Source organism: Leptosomus discolor, chromosome 12 (genome assembly GCF_034619465.1).
Source record: "Leptosomus discolor isolate bLepDis1 chromosome 12, bLepDis1.hap2, whole genome shotgun sequence".
Classification (NCBI taxonomy): Eukaryota; Metazoa; Chordata; class Aves; order Leptosomiformes; family Leptosomidae; genus Leptosomus; species Leptosomus discolor.
In genome coordinates, this window is record NC_141402.1 from 17,287,205 (window position 1) to 17,307,901 (window position 20,697).

General features: G+C 38.9%; 1 protein-coding gene across 1 annotated transcript in view; it reads left to right on the top strand.

The window, feature by feature from the left end:
- The first annotated feature begins 1,588 nt into the window (after window positions 1-1,588).
- ANO3 (anoctamin 3) overlaps window positions 1,589-20,697 on the top strand; it is a 189,711-nt gene continuing 170,602 nt past the window's right edge. Inside the window, exon 1 of the mRNA XM_086472191.1 lies at window positions 1,589-1,742. Within this exon, the coding sequence (XP_086328317.1) occupies window positions 1,589-1,742 (154 nt within the window). The remainder of the gene's footprint in view (window positions 1,743-20,697) is intronic.

The window sequence follows — 20,697 nt, forward strand, 5'->3', positions numbered from 1 at the left end:
TGATTGTAACCCACCTACAAATTACCTCTTACAAATGTCCTTAACTCAGGGCAGTGTCCCACTGGCACGTTGCCGACTGGGTTTGTGAGGTTTTTTTAAAGAGCTGGGTCCTGGTGAGGGTACGTTTCCTGTGGAAGCACACGGGATCCCCACCTGCTCCCTGCTTGCACAGCGATGACGGAGGGTACCATCAGCAGCTCTGTTTAAACTTGACTCGTTTGAGCAGGGGCAGCCCTGAGGATTCGCTTCTGTCAAGCTGAGTTTAGAGATTTTTGGGTCTGTCTTGTTGTTGCAGGACAAGGCACTGTTTTAGTCAAAGCTGCGTGGCTGCATAGATTTCCCTCGCATTATTTACACCTCCTTCCCGCCAAGCAGAGAGAAGCGAAGAAAGCGATGGGGAGCCAACAGCTGACAGGTCACACCACCTTTTCCCTGGCTTGGCAATTTTCCTCCAAAAAACTCCTGTGTGGTGCCTTTTTATGAACGACAGCTCCCGCCCTGCCGTTCGCGAGGCAAACCCAGAGCTGGCAGGGCACTCGCAAGCCTCGCCGCCCGCGGTGCCCCCCGCCCGCGGTGCCCCCCGCCCGCGGTGCCGCTCCCCGCCGGTGCCGCTCCCCGCCGGTGCCGCTCCCCGCCGGTGCCGCTCCCCGCCGGTGCCGCTCCCCGCCGGTGCCGCTCCCCGCCGGTGCCGCTCCCCGCCGGTGCCGCTCCCCGCCGGTGCCGCTCCCCGCCGGTGCCGCTCCCCGCCGCCGCCAGCGGGGGACTCCCTCGGCCCTGCGGAGCGTCCGCGCCGGCCGCTGCGGGGCCGCGGCTGGGAACGCACCCATCGCGTCCTTGCCCGGAGTTTGTGGAGCTTTACTTGCATCTACGGAAAGGAAAACTTTTTTTTTTTGTTTTTTTTTTTTCCTTTGAAAAAAGCTTTAAAAGATCAGACCACTTTCCTTACTGTCACTAGCACTGGTTTCCCTAGAAAGAAACTTTTTAGACGCAAGGCTCTAAACTCACGAGCGGAGAAGCAGAGCTCCTGTTTTCGGGGAACGCTGTAGCTGGTGGTCAGTGACCTCGCTGCACCCCCAGGCGGAGGCCCGGAGCCCCCCCAGGGCCCGGAGCCCCCCAGGGCCGGCGGGGCGCCCTCGCTGCCCTCGGCGCTGCTCCGCCCCTCCCAGCCCGGCCGGCGGGGACCGCATGGGAATTAGACTCTTAAAACAAAGTCGGGATGTCCACCACTGAGCAGACGTACAGATGTCTCCGCTTATCTTTGCTGGTTTTGTAGCAGCTACGCAGAAATGCCATAATATTGTTGTCACTCCAAGAACAGAACTTTTTAAAGTAGTGGTTTGCTGCCTTAGAGAAGAGCTGCAATATTTAGCAAGTGCTGCAGAGCTGGAAGAACAGCTTCATGGATATAGAGTTTCTCAGTCGTTGACTTAAAAACCTTTTGCACTACTACAGTTTCAGGAAGTATTTTTTCTTTGTGATAGGAAGTTATTTTTCCCCAGACTGCAAGTTTGGGGAAGCTGAACTTAAAGCGGCTTTTTCTTTAGTTCAGCTTTATTTTTATTTTGAGTTATACTGAGACTACCTTACAATGTCAGCTGTGAGAATTGAACTGGATAAGCTTTCTTCAGATGAGATTGAGAGCAAAAGGGATTCCAAGTCAGATAGTAAGAAAGGCAAATTCAGTGAATCTTGTGCCGATTATCACGGTTTTCAACTTCACTGCTCGCGTTCTGCACCAGCTGGTAAGCATGCATTTATACAAATTATTTCCTCAAGTCTGTGTCTATTTACTCCTGTAACATGTTGCAAATAAACTGTAAGACCCAGTAAGGAAAACACAGGATTAGCTGCTGTCACATGCATGCAATGTATGAAGTCACTGTTACTTTAGGTAAAGGGCAGAACATAGGTCTGTTTAAAAACAAAAAAAATTCAGTGTCTGCTGAATACTCTAGCACAGGGGGTACTGCTGGAAGAAGAGCCCAGGAGGCTGTTACCAGGCATTACCTGGACGATGAGCTTTCCATAGTAGACAACAATTTTTGTGTAAGTTAGAGCAGCCCCAGCAGTGTATGTAAGCTGTGCTCTCTAGTGCTTACCACTGTGGCTCCTTTTCTCTCTGGCATTTTTTTCTCGCATCAGGGCTTGTAAAGATGGAACTGTGTATGTTGTAAGATGTAATTTTTTTTTTTAATGATGCGTGTGGCTCATTGTTTTTTATTTTGTGGCAGGCGTTACGTATAGCTACAACAAGCCCCCCAAAATATTAATTAAATAAGCATCACAAAACTTGAATTTTTCTGAAAATTCATAGTCGTGGAAAACACAGAGTGTAGCTGCCTTGGATTGTCTGATATAGCCAAGGGGACACCTCTGCAGTTAGTCAATGGAATCTATTATGCCTTCTAAAGTGTTGGATGGTCATTCATTCATCTGGGAAATACCCTTCAAGAAGGGCTACTCTGATTTCTTGTCGACTAAATATGTATTTTAACTTGCACAACTCGCAAGGGATGATTTGATTTCGATTGTGTTTTCACTTGCTTATGACCCCTGGAACAAAGCACAGACAAAACAGATGGAGAATATCCGAATGTAAGTGACACTTTATCCTGTGGCAGGACAACCAACCTGCAGTGGAAGACTGCAACTTTCACTTGGCTAAAGTAGGTGAATACGTAAATAAAACTTTGATATTTTTAACTCTGTAACAAACTTTTGGAACATGTTTGTTTGGGTTTTTTTTTTTACTTATAAATTCAGTTCTTGCATATTAAAGTGGTCAAATGGTTGGGATGTCATGCTATCTATCCTTTGCAGGAAAAACAGGTAACTTGTGCTTTCCCTAATAGAAATTTTTGGATTTTCCCTCCTGTAAAGCCTTTGCTAACTTTTGTAAGACAGGATTTTCTTAGCAGATGCACTTTTGAATGTTTCTTTGGTATGTTAGCAGGTTTTTGCAAGGCCAGGAGTTGTGTGTCTGTCTGTGCCCCTGGGATCCTGTAACATAACATCAAAATTACCTCTCTTACCCCAAAGACGTGCCGTTAAAGAATTTATGCCTGTGCTAGGTGATATACCTTGCTATGTTCCCTTAATATCAAAGTAACCTGTTCTAGCCTACCCGGTCAATCATGAATAAAATGAACTTTCAGCGTGAGCAGCATATTGTTTGTGGCACTACACCATTCAGAGTTGTGCAGGAAAGATGTAATAATAATAATTAAAAAATCATATCTCCTTGCTGGGATTCTTACATTTGGAAATAATTATTTTCTTTTTAAAAGAATTAGGTCTTGCAAGTATTTGTTGCAAGCACTGTTTACTATTCCTAAGGAGCAGTGCTAGGAAGCATCTTTGACAAATGTTTTGTCAAAGTTTGAAGATTGTCCTGGTTTGTGTTTCTGTATCATGGGAAGAATCAAATAAACGCTGACATGTCTTAGTATTTCGGGGGGTATAGGAATGATAACCTAAAGTAAATGCAACCTCATCTTTTGCCTTCTAAAACTTTCCTTGATGTATTTATTTTACCATTGTTCAAAGTAAGCAAGCTCGCTCTTTCCAGTTTCGTGTTGGGTTGGCTGAAGTCTGAACAGAACAGTGTAAATAAGTTCTATTTGGCTTCCACATGTCATTTCCTAAAAGAAACTTCTACTTGCTCAGCCATGCCTATTGATAAAAACAGCTCTTGGTTGTACTGCAATGATGGACTGTGTTTCTTCATGAGCAGTCTGTTTCCCAACAATGCTCTTTCACAGGCAAAATGAAAAGTTTGAGCTATGGGAAGTAACTGAAATTTTGCTCTTAGAATTTAGTTATTTTCAGGTAGCAATAACAGCACAAAAATCTTTAATGAAATCAACATCCTACATCAGGTTTGCTGGTGTTGGCTCCTCTGCCCTGTAGGACTCCACCCTCTACAGTTGCAACCTTGGGAATCTTACATTTAGCTCAAGGCTTTTTTAGATTGTTAGTGATTTTTTTAAAGAGGATTTGGAGAACTCTGCTGTAAAATCACTCAAATCTCCAACAAAAGGTAGTGTAAGGTACATAAGCTATGAAAAGATAAGTACTCAGTGTGAAACTGCAAAAAAAGCAGCAGCAGAGGAGAACATGTCTTTTTCCTTCTGTTCAATCTGCTGTCCACATACTCTGTGTAATGAGATGTTTATTGTTTAAAATTTATTATGGTATGCTTGTACTATGACTTTTTTGCATATAAAGCAGGGAATTCAATATAGAGAGATTATCACTTAAGAAGAACTTTTTTTCTTGTAGTACTGATGTGTTAATTTTAAACATAACACCTAACAGTGCAAATACAGAAAAGTGAATGCTCTGACAAAGTAAAGTGGTATCCTGAAATACAGCCTGATGTTCTCAGAACGGAAAATGGAAATGTTGCTGGGACAGAAAAACATTAACCATAGTTTTATTTTGTTCCTGCTTTAATCGAACCCATTGCAAGAGGATGTAACTGTTAAATTACTTTCCTACATCTCTCTTGTTAGAAGAGAAAGAATGTTCTTATAAATAACCTTAACTTTATGTATATCGCTCCATTTTCAATTGTGATGGAAGGACCAGTCCTGAGGCATATTTACTTGGGATCTGCAGATATGTCAGAATATCTTGCAGAGAGTAAAAACTGTTAAATTTACATTCTGTGTATAAAATACAGACTCTTTCCACATAGAGCATTATTGACATCTTTGGAGGCTTATCAGTCACAGCGCAATATTGAAATGTTTCAAAAGACTAAATCCTGAAATGTATGACCAAGCTTACCTGATGAATGCTCCGTGAACAGATCGATGACCAACGTTGGTTTCCACAGCACTTGGATTACCTGGGTGAAAGTTTGAAAGGAGCAGTGATACTCGTAAACACAGCAGATAGTGTGAGGTTGGTGGGTTTTTAGAGATGCCAGGCAATCTTTAAGAAAATAAGGCTTGTTCTGATTTATATGCTACTTAATCCTGCAAAGAAGAATTTTTAATACAATATGATAACATGAATGCCAGTGTCATAGCTACACAATTTGTCTTCACCAGTGGGCAACAGGCCACTCGCAATATAGAAATATAGACCAGACCTCTGTTGCATTTGCCAGGGTAGAATCGCTTCCAGGGCCTGGTGCATTTGCTGTTCAGGCTTCTCACAGGAAGCAAAGCTAATCTGAATATTGAAGCTGTAAATATTTGTGCAGATTTAAATGTTATTATCCCTGATATATGCTGTTCTGCTTCATCTCTTGTTAGTCTGGAAAGGACTGAAAACATTCAACCTACAATAATGATCTTTATCTCCTAATTTTTGTTTTACAACTGTGAGACAAATCATACTCAGAAACATTTCTCCACGCAAATTCCCTAATATGTTCCTAGAGATGGTTTTGTCCTAATACCTCTTGATAAAGAAACCTCTTAAAGATATATATTTAAAAAACCATGAGACCTAAGTAGGATCTTAGCAACATAACTGGTAGTGGTGGGGTCAGAGTACAGCCCTCAAGCTCTCCTGAAATGAGATATGCACCGAGTCTGACTTTTGGTAAAATGGTACAAGGCTAAAGAACAATTCTTTTTCTGTGGGTTTTTTGTGTGTGTGTGATTCTTTTACCAATGAGTTTTTGGGGGAATGGGTGTGAAAATTTTCCAGAGAATAGTTGCTAAGTTTCAGAATTCATTTTTACTGCTAGTCTATTTATGTATTAGAAATCACCCATATGATGTATGAGGGTCTAAAAGGAAGAAAATGAAATATTAAACTTGTAGCAACTAAAAAGGGTTAAAATATTAAGGACACATTCCTGCAAAGTGTTTTGATCCACGCGGCACAAACAACACAGCTAGGCTAACAGGGTGCTCAGGGAAAGGAAAATAGGAGTTACTGGTAAATACGGTGTAACTGAGTAAATACTTTCAAGTGTTTAGTATTTTGTGTCCAAGACCGTCAATGTAGTAAGTGTCTATATACAGAGGAGACAACTGTATTTTTCTATTTTAGCAGGGCTTGAGGGGCAGAAGAGCCTTTGACAGTTAGAATAGCAGTGGAGGTGGTTTGAGTTTCACCAACATAAAATGAAGTCCCTTTCTAGACATCAGAACAGGTGGGGTTTAAGACAAAAGGATGAGCAAAGCTTGGCCCCATTTGCCACCAGAAGAAAGGTGGTGAAAAAGACCAGAATTAAGCAAACCTCCCTACGGGTATCTGTCCCTCTTTTTCTTTCCAAGGTGGTTAAAAGAGAAGCAGCAGCAGACTCTGTGCTCGCTGTTAGCCTTCTCAGCAACCTGTCCAGACAACTTGCTACCTCACCCATCTGAAGAACTTTCCACAATGCACGTATCACAGCTTTATGGGAGTGTCCCCTCACAGAGGAGTCAAATCGTGTACTTCGTGCTATCAGATCAAACTAGAATGCAAAGTGGTGAGCATTGTCTTCAGAAAAGAGCATTTCTTTTATAGAAATGGAAATATTTAACAGGAATTTTACGGGGGGGGATCCAAAATAATCTACAGCTTTTACTTGAATTTTTTTCAATTGCAAAGCCCAAATATGAACATCCCTTAAATGAATATGCTTCCATCATTCTTGAAACATGAAAATACTTCTGCTTACAGAAAATCTGCTCTACCAGCATTTCTTATTTACAACCTTTAGAAGGCAGTTTAATTGATTAATTAAATTTTCTCTTTATTTAAATTTTGAGAAGTGCTTCAATCGTAGTTGTATCACAATTTTCAGGAACTGAAGAAGTTGTAGCTTGGTGCATAAATCTGTATCACACCACCGATTTGCCTTAATTACTCACACTAGGATTGTATAATAAAAACAAGAAGGAAACAGACACAATACATGGGAATTTATATCTAATGGTTACAATCCAACCGAAGTCGCTGTCTTCACGTGGGGTCTGTAGGAAGCTGCAGCGCCATGCAGAATCAGGGCTTGAAACACCTACACTCAAGTAATTTTGGAAACTGTATGGGTACTTGAAGTGAACAAGTCTAACAAAGTGATCTTTACACAAGGACTAGGTGCTATTTTTCTACTTTTCCGTTTTCTCTTGTAAAACAAAAGGTCAAGAAATGCATTTTTCTGTCATTTCAAGAGGCAATTGAGAGACTCCTGTCAGGAAGATCAATATGCAGAAATAATCCTTCTACTTGTCACGCCACAGCAAGAAAACTTGTAGTTGAAAGCCACAAAGAAACCCAATTCATTGAGCCGTAGAGCAGATATGTTATCAGCAGTCTCCTAACCTCCATGAAACAAGTATTTCATGATTTCTGAGGGATAACATTATCTTTAATTCTAACTTTACCTTAGAGGCAGAATTTTCTGTCGAAATCACCACAAGTAGAATGCTAGCAATCTTGAAAATGAAGTGGGCATCTTATGTGGTGAGTGCGGATGGAGGGAAAGGGGGAAGAAAGTATATTTGTTCATACATGGATGGAGCCTGTGACTTAAAGTTATGTAGTATGTTATCAGCCAAGCTGAGATTTTAGTACTGGCAAGAGCCCATCTTTTTGCTATTCAGCCTAAAGATGTACTATGAACTATAACTGGAAGATCTTTCTCTCTTTGACACTATCCTCTGCACCAAAATTTCATTAACAATACACAAAATAGGCCTGTAGCTAATGGATAATTTGGATATGGCAGAGATGCCTAATGTTTTGAGGCATTCACCTCTGCCCCTGGCGGTCGTGACTTCTATCCTCACATGGCTACAATAAATGGAAACAAAGCTGGATATAGAAATTTAATTTTTCCCAGAGGCATCATTTCTCTTCTATGTTCTTCCTTCTTCTAATGAGCTATTTACTTTCAATTTGAGTGGGGTAGGTCAACTAACTCTGAGTAAAGACACTCTAATGATTTATATCTGCGGATTTTATTTCCCAAATTCTCTCAGTAGCAATAGATGAAGTATGCCTACGTAAAGAATATGCTGCCCTTGCAGATACTACTAAAACTTTCCCTGATTTGGAAGGCGAAGTCAAGTACTTACAAAACAGACCAGTGCAGACTTGGTAACAAAGGTCAAAAAATGGGAACAAGAATCAAGTGTGAGCCATCTTCCTACAGCATGGAGTATCTTACACCTGCAAAGCCCAAATACAGACGTGGAATGCTTGTATCTTCGTTGTTAGAAGCGGGTCTGTGCGTTTGTCTTTTCTCCTTTAATAGTGAGCATAACTTGACGGGTCGGTCTCCAGTATAACACAGGATGCAAGGCGGCTCAGTGTGGATAGGGAGGTCACTGAGATATTTCAGGTTTCTTAAAAATTTAAGTCTGGGGATGTGTCTCTACATGCTATTATAACAACATGTTTTAAAAGAACAAGTCTGCAGGTCATGAGTGTTATAAATAGAGTGGACTGATGGACATGTATTGATAGCTGGTAAGGGAAGGATACTCCTCGGGGGATGCAGAATACAGTTGTATTCCATGTTTGAACGCAGACTTTACTAGGCTCTGTCTAGACAGTATGCAATAAGGGAAAAAAAATGATATTATTTAGTGTATGATGTAAAAGCTATTTCTTACAATTGGTGGGCTTTTTTGTTTTCCTAAAACAACCTGTATTTGCTTTTCTATTGTACCATCACAAATGTATACAAACTCTAACATATTTTATAGATCTTTGTGATATCTGTATCAGTATTGAAATACGACCTAAGTTAATCAGATTTGAAAAAACCACCAGAACTTCCTGAAAACACAAGTTTAGTAACATTTAGAAGAGGTATCATGGGAGAGAGAGAATTATACACAGTTATCTGTGCAGGCTGCAGAATGTTATAAATAGAAAGAGTTTTGAGTGGTGCTGGAAGAGACAAGTGTGTTTTTTCCAAAAGCACATGGTGAGAAAAAATTTGGCTGCCTATTAGTCTCAGTCCTAAAATGTGCTGATTTTCTGGTAAAATAATAAACTGAGATGGTATCTTTAGGAATTATGTATTTATATGTGCAAAAGTATTAGTAATTATTTAGATCTTTATCATATTTGTGCTCACGCCTTTGGAGGGGGGCATGGTGAAGTCACTGAGATCCAAATACACTAATTTCTTGAGACGGTACAATTATGCCAAACCCCTCTGGCTGTATACTTTTTGTAAAGAGAATTAGCCTCAGGTTTCTGTTTTCATGCTTTGATTGAACATTTAAGATGACTATTTCTGAAACACGTATTTTGTTTTCTGTAACAAAATGAAATAGCACTTCAAAACATGATCCTAAATTACATCATGTGTCATCTTTTAAGTAAGCCATAGACTTCCTTATTCTGCTGCTACAGTTCCATTTTGCTCTGTAATGCAGTGTGCTTTACGAAAATGCATATTGCAGTCAGAGAATAATATTAATTACTTCAGAATATTGCTAACAGGGAAGGTAGTAAAATGTTTAGCAAATTTGGTTTGAAGGAACAGAATGATGTGTGTTGAAGATTAACTCTATCAGTCTCACCCGAGTCCTAAAGTGCAAGCTAATTTCTACAGTGTCTTTTTCCTGCATATTTTGAAACAAACAATTTTCTTGTACTTCCTTTTAGAAAGGAAATTCTCTCTTTCATTTATCTGCAAGGTTTTCTTCTGGTAGTTGCTTTAAACACTCTTGTCCATAATTTCTTTTTCTCTCGTTCTTTTACTTCTATGATAAGGAATAAAGGTCAGTCATATTGTGCATGGCACTGGGGCTGTGAATAAGAGGTTAAAACTGATTTCCCTACCTAGGCATTAAGAAAGAATTAAATACCAGAATTCTATGATGTCACTAAAATAACGTGAGTCAGTTCACACTACGAGTTTTTCTCATCTCATCTTGGTATATCTTTGCCTTTTATGTTCCAAACATTTTGATTTTGACACTCCAAAGCTACTCCCACATCTCTTTCCATTCAAAAGTTTCCAACTCTGCAAGAAAAGATTATAAAATATTCAGGGAAAACACCCTTGCAGGGGTATTCATTTACTCAATTTTTCCTTCACCCCAACAACATTCTACTGAAGCTGAACATGGAAACTAATGAATTATTTAAGTGAACCACTATCAAAATCTCATGTTGCTATGTCATAGATTTATGCTCCAGATTCCTGCTGTCTGATTCTATTTTGCCAAAGGATGAGACATACAAGGTCTGCATGCTTTCTCTTCCAGCATCCTCACTAAGGCGAGCTCTGTTAGTGCAGCTTTAGAGAGATAAAACTAATGAAAGAGGTTCTTGCCCTGTGGGCCTTGCCAAGCCAAAATGACTTTTGGTTTTTTACTCAATGTCACTTTCCCAGACTAAGGGTGGGACTATGGCCAGTCTTTTGGAAAGGCAATTTCTGATGTACATCAATCAAGAGTATATTCATCTGCGCGTATCCTAAAATGACTGACTTGAAAAACGCATGGACTCTGGAAGTTGTTTCTGAGAAAACAGAGGATGATGGAAAGGGAAGCCTAGTTTTGAAACATGGCTTGAGCTGGCTGCTCCTTGTGGCTCTGTGGCATGCCTGGTATGAGGTGCCGGTTGTTGCCGCTCACTTCTGTTCACTAAACTTAATGTTGTTTTAGAAATAAAACAGTAGTAAAAATAGCAAGTGTATTCTGGGATAGCACTGATTTTTTTTTTTTCTTTCTTTCTTTCTGTCAATAAAAGACAAAAGATTGAGTCATTCAGGATTAAGGAACTCTGTCTCTCTCTATATTTATATGCCCTTTTTATTTTTGTTTATACAAACCCAAGGAGAACATAAATCTTCAGAATTCAAGGACGATCAAAATTAAGTTGAATGAAGTTTATTCCAAACGTTGACATCTTATTCTTCTTGAGAGTGACTTGGCCTTGTTCTCTGACTAATTTAACTAAATTATGTAACAAACGCAGATTTTTTTATATATATATATATCTTTTTCCTTCATTTCTGGAAGAACACAGTTTTCACACAGGATGTACCACTGGCTTGTTCATTTACCTCAGGAAGGAAGTAGCGAGGGCCATTCAAAGTACAAATAGGGGTACTGTTTATAGACATTTTGCCATCCTCAAAATTCACAGTGTTTAATACAATGCATTTTTGGCATGTTCTGCTCTTCCTCTTAATAGTATCTGTTACAGTAGGATTAAATGTGATAAGTATTCCTTTTGTTTTTAGAAAATCTGGTTTCCTAATGTTACAATTTTGATCTCCATATGCCTTCCTTCTCATCATCTTTGCTTTGCTGGGAAAAGCAAAGCACAGATTTGGGAACTCTGGGAGGGAACTCCTATGCTTTTCTGTCCTTCATAGGACTTGTAGGGATTCCCGAACTGACTCAGGTCAAAATCTACCTTGTTTGGTATCCTGTTTCTGGCAACAGTCAGTATGTGCTATTTCACAGGAAAGGAGAACAGGAAAGCATCTTGTTGACCATGTTTCCAGTATCTCCTCAAGGATATCCTACCACTTGTTCTGACTAAGCAGCACTGAACTGCTGCAGGAGGCATGGCCCTCAGCTGAAGAAAAATAAATCTTCAGTTTCACAAATGCAGAGTTTTGTCACTTGAGACAGAAGTTCCCAAACCAGCGCTTTTAGCTGGTTTGAAACTAGGGTGAAGTGTGCTTAAATGAGTCTGAAAAAGAAACACAAAATAAAACCGAAACCCTCTAGAACTGATCATCTTATGATTTTTGCAGAAAATCCTCATAACTAACATTAGGAATTTGATTTGTAATCTTCTGTTCGCATTTTGGCACCAATGAGGAGTCATTTCTTTCTATGTAGCTCATATTTTTCAGAGTTTCACCAGGCCTGTTAGTCTTATTCTTCTTCACAACCAGAATATATACTCCTCTCTTTTGATTTACTCAATACAGAACACTTGAAATAGTCTTTCTCTCTGCTCAAATTCCTAACTTCTTTCCTGACCTTTGCACAAAGGTAACTTTTCTTGTTTGTCCATCAGCACTTTCGATTCAGTTTCATCTAATTTGTGACTTTTCATTTCACATTGCATGTCTATTTTTTTTATTTTTAGCATCTGTTTTCTCACTCATTCCTTTACACCTCTCACTTTTGGAGTGATAACTATTCCCAAGTATAGCACACTTTAAACATCCATCTTCAGTTCCTTTCTTAAAAGCAATTGTTTAACTTTCAGATACTTTCAGTACCTTAACTTGTCTTAAGCTACTCTTTTAATACCCCGACTTGTCTCTCGCTGGTAAGACACTTTGTGTTTTTTCTCTGTTGATGCCAATGGCCTGATCCTGCTGACATTATTTCCATTTTTTCATGCTTTCCTTTTCTATTTTAATCTTTTTTTCAAAAAGAGGAAACTCTTATTCTCTCCTTTTATTTAAAGTCTGCAAAATTGTAATTTCGATACATAATTTCTGTGAAGAAGAGAACTAAAATAAGGATGGAAGATTGAAGTTGATAATTCTAGGCATTTTTTTGTGAGTACAACTGACAAAACTACACAAGATCTGTTATGATATATGCTATCTATGTAAATTTGAATGTCTCCAATAATAAGGAATTTTTTCTGTTAGGCTTTTTTTTTTTTTTCTGAAAAATGAGATGTGAAGAGATTGAGGAGCCTCAATTAAAAAGAATCAAAACCAGAACTCCTTCTCATTTTGTACAGCTATGGGTTAACATAGTGTTTCTGAAAAAATAGGTCCTGACTGATGTGCCGAAGATCATGAAGGAGCTGGTGAGCCACGAACTCTACAAAGGTGCTTGAGGGGTTTGTTTGGTTTTTTTTTTTAAAAAAGTGAATGCATTTTTCAGTTTTTCCCTAATTATATTATTAATTTGGCATGTCTTATAAAGCTTACCGGATGTAATTCAGCAAGAATAGCATACAGCACCTTCTACTTCTAGACAGGAAAGACATTTTTAAGGTAACAGCTATGCATTTTTATAAGTTGGCAAAAATATACGTAGGATCAGGATATGCTCTGCTAAGCCCAATGGGAAGGCCAGTATTGGAGTTTGAGTGCCATTTTCGTTTCCAAGTGATAAGCGTGTTAACCTTTATCTCTCCAATTTTAAAGGTAGGCACAGTAAGGGCAAGGTTCCCTGCTGCTGCAAAGCTGAGAAGAGCCGTTCATTCACAGAATTACACCTGTTTGCTTCAGCTGGGGGATTTACCTCAAACTTGTAATGCAGACATACACAATTTTTAATCCTGTAAAATATCGCCACGGAAGCTCAACTGTGAGCGTACAAATTGCCTTGTCTGAGTCATATAGTGAGACTCTTGTGAGAAGTCATTTGGAGGAGGTGAGGAGGCATACAAAGACAATTCCACTCTTCTCCTTCATCAGAGAAAGCTTTTGGTACAATAAATTGGTCATTTACTCATATTGCTATACTTTAAGCATCAATCTTTCTGTTTTAAAAAAATCATAAGGCAAGTTTAGCCATTGCAAAGGAACAGTTGAAGTAAGTTTCAAAGAAGGATTTTTACTTTATGGGTTTTTTATAGAAATGCAAATTGATTTGTTTGGAGTAATGCTTGAAGATAGCTCTGCAGAAATGAATTTGTAACAGCTTAGAATGGAAAAAATGGTTTAGCTGTTTCTGCTGAAAAGATGAGGGAGAGAACCAAGGAATCTCTGGGATGTGCCAAGCTAGAGGCAATGTGCTTTTCAAAGTATTTTGTGTGGTGCTTTGAGATCTTGTTAAAACCTGGAACAACTCACAGTGCTTATATACATATGTTGACTTCTCCGAGAACAGAATGGGAAGGCGACCACTCGGCGCTATCGGCAGTCCTTTGTTCGCTGCCGCACGGGCCCTGTGCGAGTGAAACAAAGGTGTGGGTGCGACCCAGGCTTTGGATTTGTAACAGCAAGTGAGACATAATTGTATGCCCGAATGTTCCCTTTTGCCTTTTGAGAAGATGTTTAAAACTAAGGGATATAGAAACCAGATGAATGTTACAAATATGAAGCCATGACACATTCCAAGTTGGCTTGTTAGCTTTGTTCAAACTCTCCTCCAAAAATAGTTCTGATGATAATGCCATGAATTTAATGATGCTGTGGGACTATTTCTCTCTGCTGCTGTGCAGGACAGCAGGGCAACAGTTTTCTCTCACCTTTTCTTCTAAAGTAGAAGAAAAAGCCCTAAATATGCTGTTTGAACATATGAAAGAACACACCATCTTGTCAGTTAATTAGCAAAAGTTCTGCAGGCTTGCTCTGCAATGTCAGCTTAGTAAAGAGTTGGGATTTTTTATAACAAGTTAGAGCTGCTACTTGCTGTCAGAGTACCTGAGTGTAGCCCTGATCAGAGGTTTCCTTTCATTAGAGGCTCAATTAATATTAATATTAGGAAACATCATCCTGACCATGTTTAAAAAGTTGAAATAACTGTCCTGAACGTGCTGTGAGGTTGTACATTTTTTAAGGACTTCCCATCCAATAGTGTATTTTCCATACAAAGTAACTACCAACAAGCCAGCTCTTTTTCTCTATTGTCCAAGAAAGTTCTCAGTGTCCGAATGTGCTTTCGTTCCTCACACTGAAGATGATGATCAGATGTGAACAAAAGCTACTGCATAGAGCTCTCTTAAGAAATCCAGTCAGGTTATGGAAGAACCATTTATATCAAATCAAGGGTTTGAGTGTCTACAGTCAAGGTGATCATTTTCTTCCCAAAGTGGAATCCTACTATTGTCTCCTATTTTCCTCTTGCGAATACAGTATGAATTACATTTTGACACATTTTGTAACTTAAAAAAAAATCTCCAAAGGACTGACACTCCAAGCAGGCGTACAAATAACACTTATTGATATTTGCACGTCATGGGAGAACACTTGGCTCCTGAAATCACTGCTGTGCGAGTAGTCGCCATGGGCAGCACATTGCTAGCACCACAGCTCAGTACCCAGTGCTGTCTAAAGCACTTGAACTTCTCTTTGGCACTGTGTTGTGTATCTAAAATTTCCTATGAAAGGAATACTGAGCGGCCTGACTGCACAAAGTTCTTTGTTTTCCCCCGCTGCACTGGCACGCACCAGCACTGGCTCTGAGGCTGCTTGTTTAAGAAACCCTGGGCCTCAGTCTGCATTCCTCAGTGTCAGCCTCGGGTAGCTGCAGCACAACGTGGGGATATAATGTAAGTTGAAACTGCAGTCCTATTGACTTGAATGTCAGTTAATGCTTAAAACATTCTCCAGCAGATAGTAGTTTCACAGCATCAACCTACTGCAAATGCATTACACCCTGAATTTAAAGTTTCTTGGTGGTTTATGCCTTCCTGAAACTTTAATTTCAGCAAAAAAATAAGCATCAAGTCTTACATGGAGTCACGCAATAAGTAATTACCAGACTCAGTCTTTAAATATGGGTAGGTGCACGAGGTATGAAAAAAATTAAACTATTGAGAAATTCTGAAGGTGAATTTTAACTTGGCCATGTTCTTGCTGCACATGCTTGGGCTAAAATCTGATATCAGTGTTTCAACGTGTGTAGATGAAATTAAATATCACAAGGTGTAGCAGGAAGAGTTGTAAGCTGAGTCGTCTCAAGAAGTTTGACCACTTCTTTTGTGAAGGTTTTGTTGTATGCAAACAAATAGTGAAAATTACATCCTTTAATGACAGAATATGGACATTTCCTGATTAAAGATTATAAAAAAGGGGTAAAGGAACCTAATTTTATAGCTTTATGAAGCTATAAAAAAAACCCCCTCTTTCAGAAAACCAGTAGTTAATGGGTTTTCAGGAGAGAGAACTGGTTAAAAATCATCATTAACAAGGACTTTCACCATCAGTGTTAACTGAAATTTGTGGTTCTTGATACTTTTTTTCATTATAAATGCCTTTGAATTCTAGCCTAGAAAAGGGATGAGGATTTGCAAAATACTTTTTAAGGCAATGGCATGTTTTAGTTACTTTACCAGCTTTTGCAGATGGAACATACAACTGTAGCTTTTATTTAAATAAGAAACTTTGATATAAAGCGCTTTTGTGACATACGTGTTGCATTTTAGAACTAATCTCCAAGTTCATGAGATTCAATCACATTGTTACAGTGAGTAATGTGGGTCTTGGATTTTTTTGGCTTTGCATCTGTGTTAATGAGGAGCGTTTCCTAGTATCATGAGTATCAGGATCCCGCACGTGTAGGTAATGCTGCAGTATGTGTTAGCAAATCTTGAAAAAAACTTAAGACATTTGAAAGAACAGCAGAACAAAGGACTTTATGCTCCACAGAATTCACTCAGATGGCATTTACTGCAGAAACTATACCCTGCATACAAAGAACAGAATTAGTGACTAAGATGTAACAAGGTGTTTCTTCATCTTTACTGTTTCTGGACTGTTTAATACATTTATTTAGCTTGGGCACAAGTTAGTACTTACAAGGAAAATCATCAGACTTGACTGTTGATGTAAGAGTATCAAATAATTAAACATTCAAAGGTAATTTTTTGACTATATTCATACTATGAAAGCTATTTTTCATAAGATCTGGTTTGACATGTAGCATAGCTAAGCAACTATGTAAGTACATGATGTGTGTTAAAAACTGCTGCATTAGAAGGTTGTGCCCTTCTATGACTAGCTTGGCATTTGGAAAACACTGGAGAACCAGGTGTAAAATGTAAAAGCTGACAACTTTGTCAGGAGTTGGCTTAGCTAAAAAATAGGCGAAAGCTGAGGATTTATTACTTCTGCAGCCGTACTCTGAAATGACTAGAGCGCTGTGTGAGCACAGCTTTCCTTTTACGTAGCGCACTGAATCAAGGCTGCTGTGATAGTATTGTTATTTCTATTTTCTCATATTGCTTAGAAATCATTAGTAGATGTGAGTGCAGCTTTTTTTCCCCAATGATTAAACTGGACACAGCATTTCAGACAGGAGAGCTGCCACAGAAACTGGGAGGTTTGTGCCATCTTAGGCTAGGAGACAACTGGACCTTAGGTTTTTGCTTCCTTGTTTAGTCTTCAAGCTTTCCTATTTGGCCTCTTTCGTGCTGTTTCTGGGTTACTAGTAAGCTCTACATTTGGTACTATATTCACATATATAACAGGAAGAGCATGGTTACGGAGGTATTGCATTCAGGACCATTTGAAAGGCTGAAATTCCTTTTATTTTATGTTGATGTCTTCAAGGTTTGCTTCTTGTACCTGTAGGCACTGATGTATCACGGGTTAGTTTCTCACATGATTTTACTTCCTGAAATCACGCAGGCAGAGTCATTGGTAGTGTTTGAGACGGTGCACAAAACAGTATTGTTGCATAATTTCTGCGAATCACATTATCAGAAGCGACTGGTATTGAGACCAGGGTTTCCAGTATTTTCTTAACATGGAAATAGTGGTGTTACAGTTGCGCTATAGATGAAGTTATTGAGGTGGTCTCTGTATTTTTTAAAAAATATGAGTTTTTTCATTCTTTTCCATTTCTTATCAAACTGCAGCAAATTTACTCAGACAGAATGCAGAATTTTCCCCTGGCTGAATTTGGCAGCCCAGTGTGAATTTTTTAAAGCCAAAGCTGGAGAGTGGTGAGAACGCTACTGTCTATTGATGGTGAGGAAGCACATCTTCAGTACCAAAAACATGAATCCACAGTCTCCATAAAGAAATGGGACTGACAGACTCTGCAGTCAATCATTAAAAATAAATCAGCGTTGTGTCATTGTGTCACTTTACTATTGCCATAAATTCCTCTGTTTTTCTTTTTTTTTTTTCTTAGATGCTGTGAGTCCTCTTTGATTTACTTTACCAGAAACTACTGTGCTAATAATACGTGTTTCTGAGACATTCAGCCTCTGTTCTTATGCAACCTTTCTGCAGAACATAAAAATGATCAACATAGGTATAGCTTCATGGCTAATTTCTTTTCATCTTGTGAACTCCTCTATCAATAAACTTTCTGACTCCCTTTCTACTTAATTAACACGATGGAAGATTTGTACCTTGAAATATGACAATACAGATCAGTAAGTACTGGGTTAAATGTGCTTTGCCAGTTTTTTATTTGTTTGCAGTATCATTGATTCATTTCTTTGTATGAAAAGTGTTGTTACAAGAAACAAAAGCTCAGCTTTTGCTTCTCTGAGATTCTGGAACAGTGAGTTTCATACTGAGCTTATCTGTAGTACAAACACGGCATTTTCCAGCAGGCCAAGTTTGGACTAGCTAGCTATGCAATGTTCAAGCCAAGCAGAGCCTAAGAGGGAGAAATGAAACTAGCATCATCATTTAGAGAGAGGCTATAGATTTTTGTATTGAGCAGTGCGTTAGTGATGCCTGCTGTTCAGTGGCTTCTTTGGACTCCTTTCAGTTTCTTACATGTATTGAAGGATAAAGGGCTACTTCTAGCTGTGGGGCGGGGAGTCTTTTTTTGTTTCTTTTTTCCCTGCCTATTAGTCTAGAGGAAACTTGAGGAAATTGCCTCCATGAAATGGATACAGTAATTTAAAGGGGTTTTTTTAATGTTTTCTCCTGTTAATATTATTCTCACCCTCAATGTTCATATTCTACCTTCTGTGTTGTGATTCTCAGCCTCCTTAGAGAGAATTTAAAATAGAGAAATGATATGATCGTTAGTTCAACACACACTTTAACATGAAGAATGAAAAGAAACACACATCCTTCCAAGGGTAAATTTATTTTCTGGCAAGAAATCTTTTTTGATCCATTCTAAATTTCTGCTGCAGTTGTATATAATCTTTGTATAGAATAGTCAATAAGAGACAAGTTCTCTAAATGTGTACAAATATGGCATGTTTACTACTTTGTTTGGAACTTATTTGGTCTGCATGATCCGCAACAATTACCCTTTAGGATGATTTTAAATTTCAGCCTAAATTATAATGGCTTGAAATGTATAACTGATTGAAAATGTGACTGACTTGCTGTTTTGGGAGTTAAGGCAACAAGGTAGACCCCCCCTCTTCCGATATGCCTTTTCTCTGTCCCACATTGCTTCTCTGTGTTCTTCCTCTGCAATCAGTGATGGTGTTCTGAAGCCACAGAAAAATCAGAAGGCTTCTTTACAGCTTCCAGAATAGAGTTTTTATAAGATCATACCAAGAATGTGTTTGGTCATCACTTGAGAGCATATAGGTGCTCATGGGGGAAAGGCATCTCCTGCAGCAGTGCTGAGGGACCAACCTAGGAGTACGCCGGTGGCATGGTACCACTGAAATTCACGGTTAGTAATCTCTGACCCACGTTAACTTCTGAATCATGCAAGGGAATTGTTTGAGTATTGTGTCAGCCATTCAGTGTGCCAGAGACCATTCTAATAACTTACCGTGTTCCACATTCTTAACAACATTATAGCAAAGACCATCATGTGTTTCTGCCAATGATTGTTTAATTTGCTGGTAGAGATGTGGCTTCAGAACCTCAGTATGTTGAAGTTACACAGAAAGTATGCTCACACAACCAAAACGCCATTGACAAGTATTCTTTCTTGTTGAGTTCCTAATTTAGAAAGGATAGAGAAAATGCTGTCTGGGTCTTGTGTCTGAAAGGCTGCTAATGGGACTTCGCGTGTTTTGTCTTCACGTGCTACGTGTACCATCTAAGTTTGAAGAGGGAGGAGGGGAGGGGGGGTTTATGGTAATAGGTACTTTTCATAAGATACACATACTAAATGTTTATCTACAGCATTTATGACAACACAACAAGACCTTGGAGAAGCAGCTCTTGACACTGTGCTTCTCATGCCAGATCTGTTCTTCCAGAAATGTACTGTTGTAGCTATACCTTATGGCATACTTTCTGTTGAGCTTCAGCAGCATGCAGGAAAATATTGAAGTAGCCTCACATTTAGGATTTTCGATGTTGGGGAAACAAGAAAAAAAAGGACAATTTATATATTCTTTATTTTTTTTAAGTGCTCCAAAAAACTCCAAAGTATTTAACATGAAAAATCTGAAATTAGTTTTTTGTCTAAGAAGCAAAATTACAGATTTTCTGTACATTTCAAAATAATAAGAGGGAGGTGGGAAGCTGTTAGCAAATGGAAAGACTGAACCCGTGTAGTACAGCTACTTCAGAGTAAAATACTTCAGTTCTATCTTACATACTTGTATTCCCAACTGAAATGAATGAGTCTGAACAAATTCAACTACTATGACAGCACTTCATTTTATTATTTTTATCATACATTAGTCTTGTTCTCAGGCTAACATGTTTATTTGAAGCATGTATGTCTGTTCTTAACTGCACTATTGCCTCCAGATATGTATGACCATAGGCTGCAAGTGGCTAGTGACAGTCCCTGTATTAAGGAAAATACATTTATAACGTGTTTTGTCTAGCTCACTATCAGTGGATCATGATCATTCATCCCTAGAGGCCGTTATGGTGGCCTATAAAATCTTTACTGGTGAAGACAAATAAAGTGGTGCCAAGCATTAAGATGCTGGAAGGAGACTGGTCGAAGAAGTGCAGGTTCAATTTTGAATATATTTGATCATATCATTAATGTACATTTTTCATTGACTTTGATTTGGCCTCCAGTTCTTTAAGTCACAAAGACATCTTTCTCATAGACAATTCTTCTCTCTCCTTTTTGACACCAGAAAGTAACATTTTGCACCGCAGGATCTCTATCAGCCTTGACTGTGTTGTATTGATCAATTAAATGTAAAGTTTTAGATATTGAGTAGTCACTAAAACTTGACTTTAGTGAAGTTTTAATAGTTTTGTGTTTAATGGTGCTAAATTAT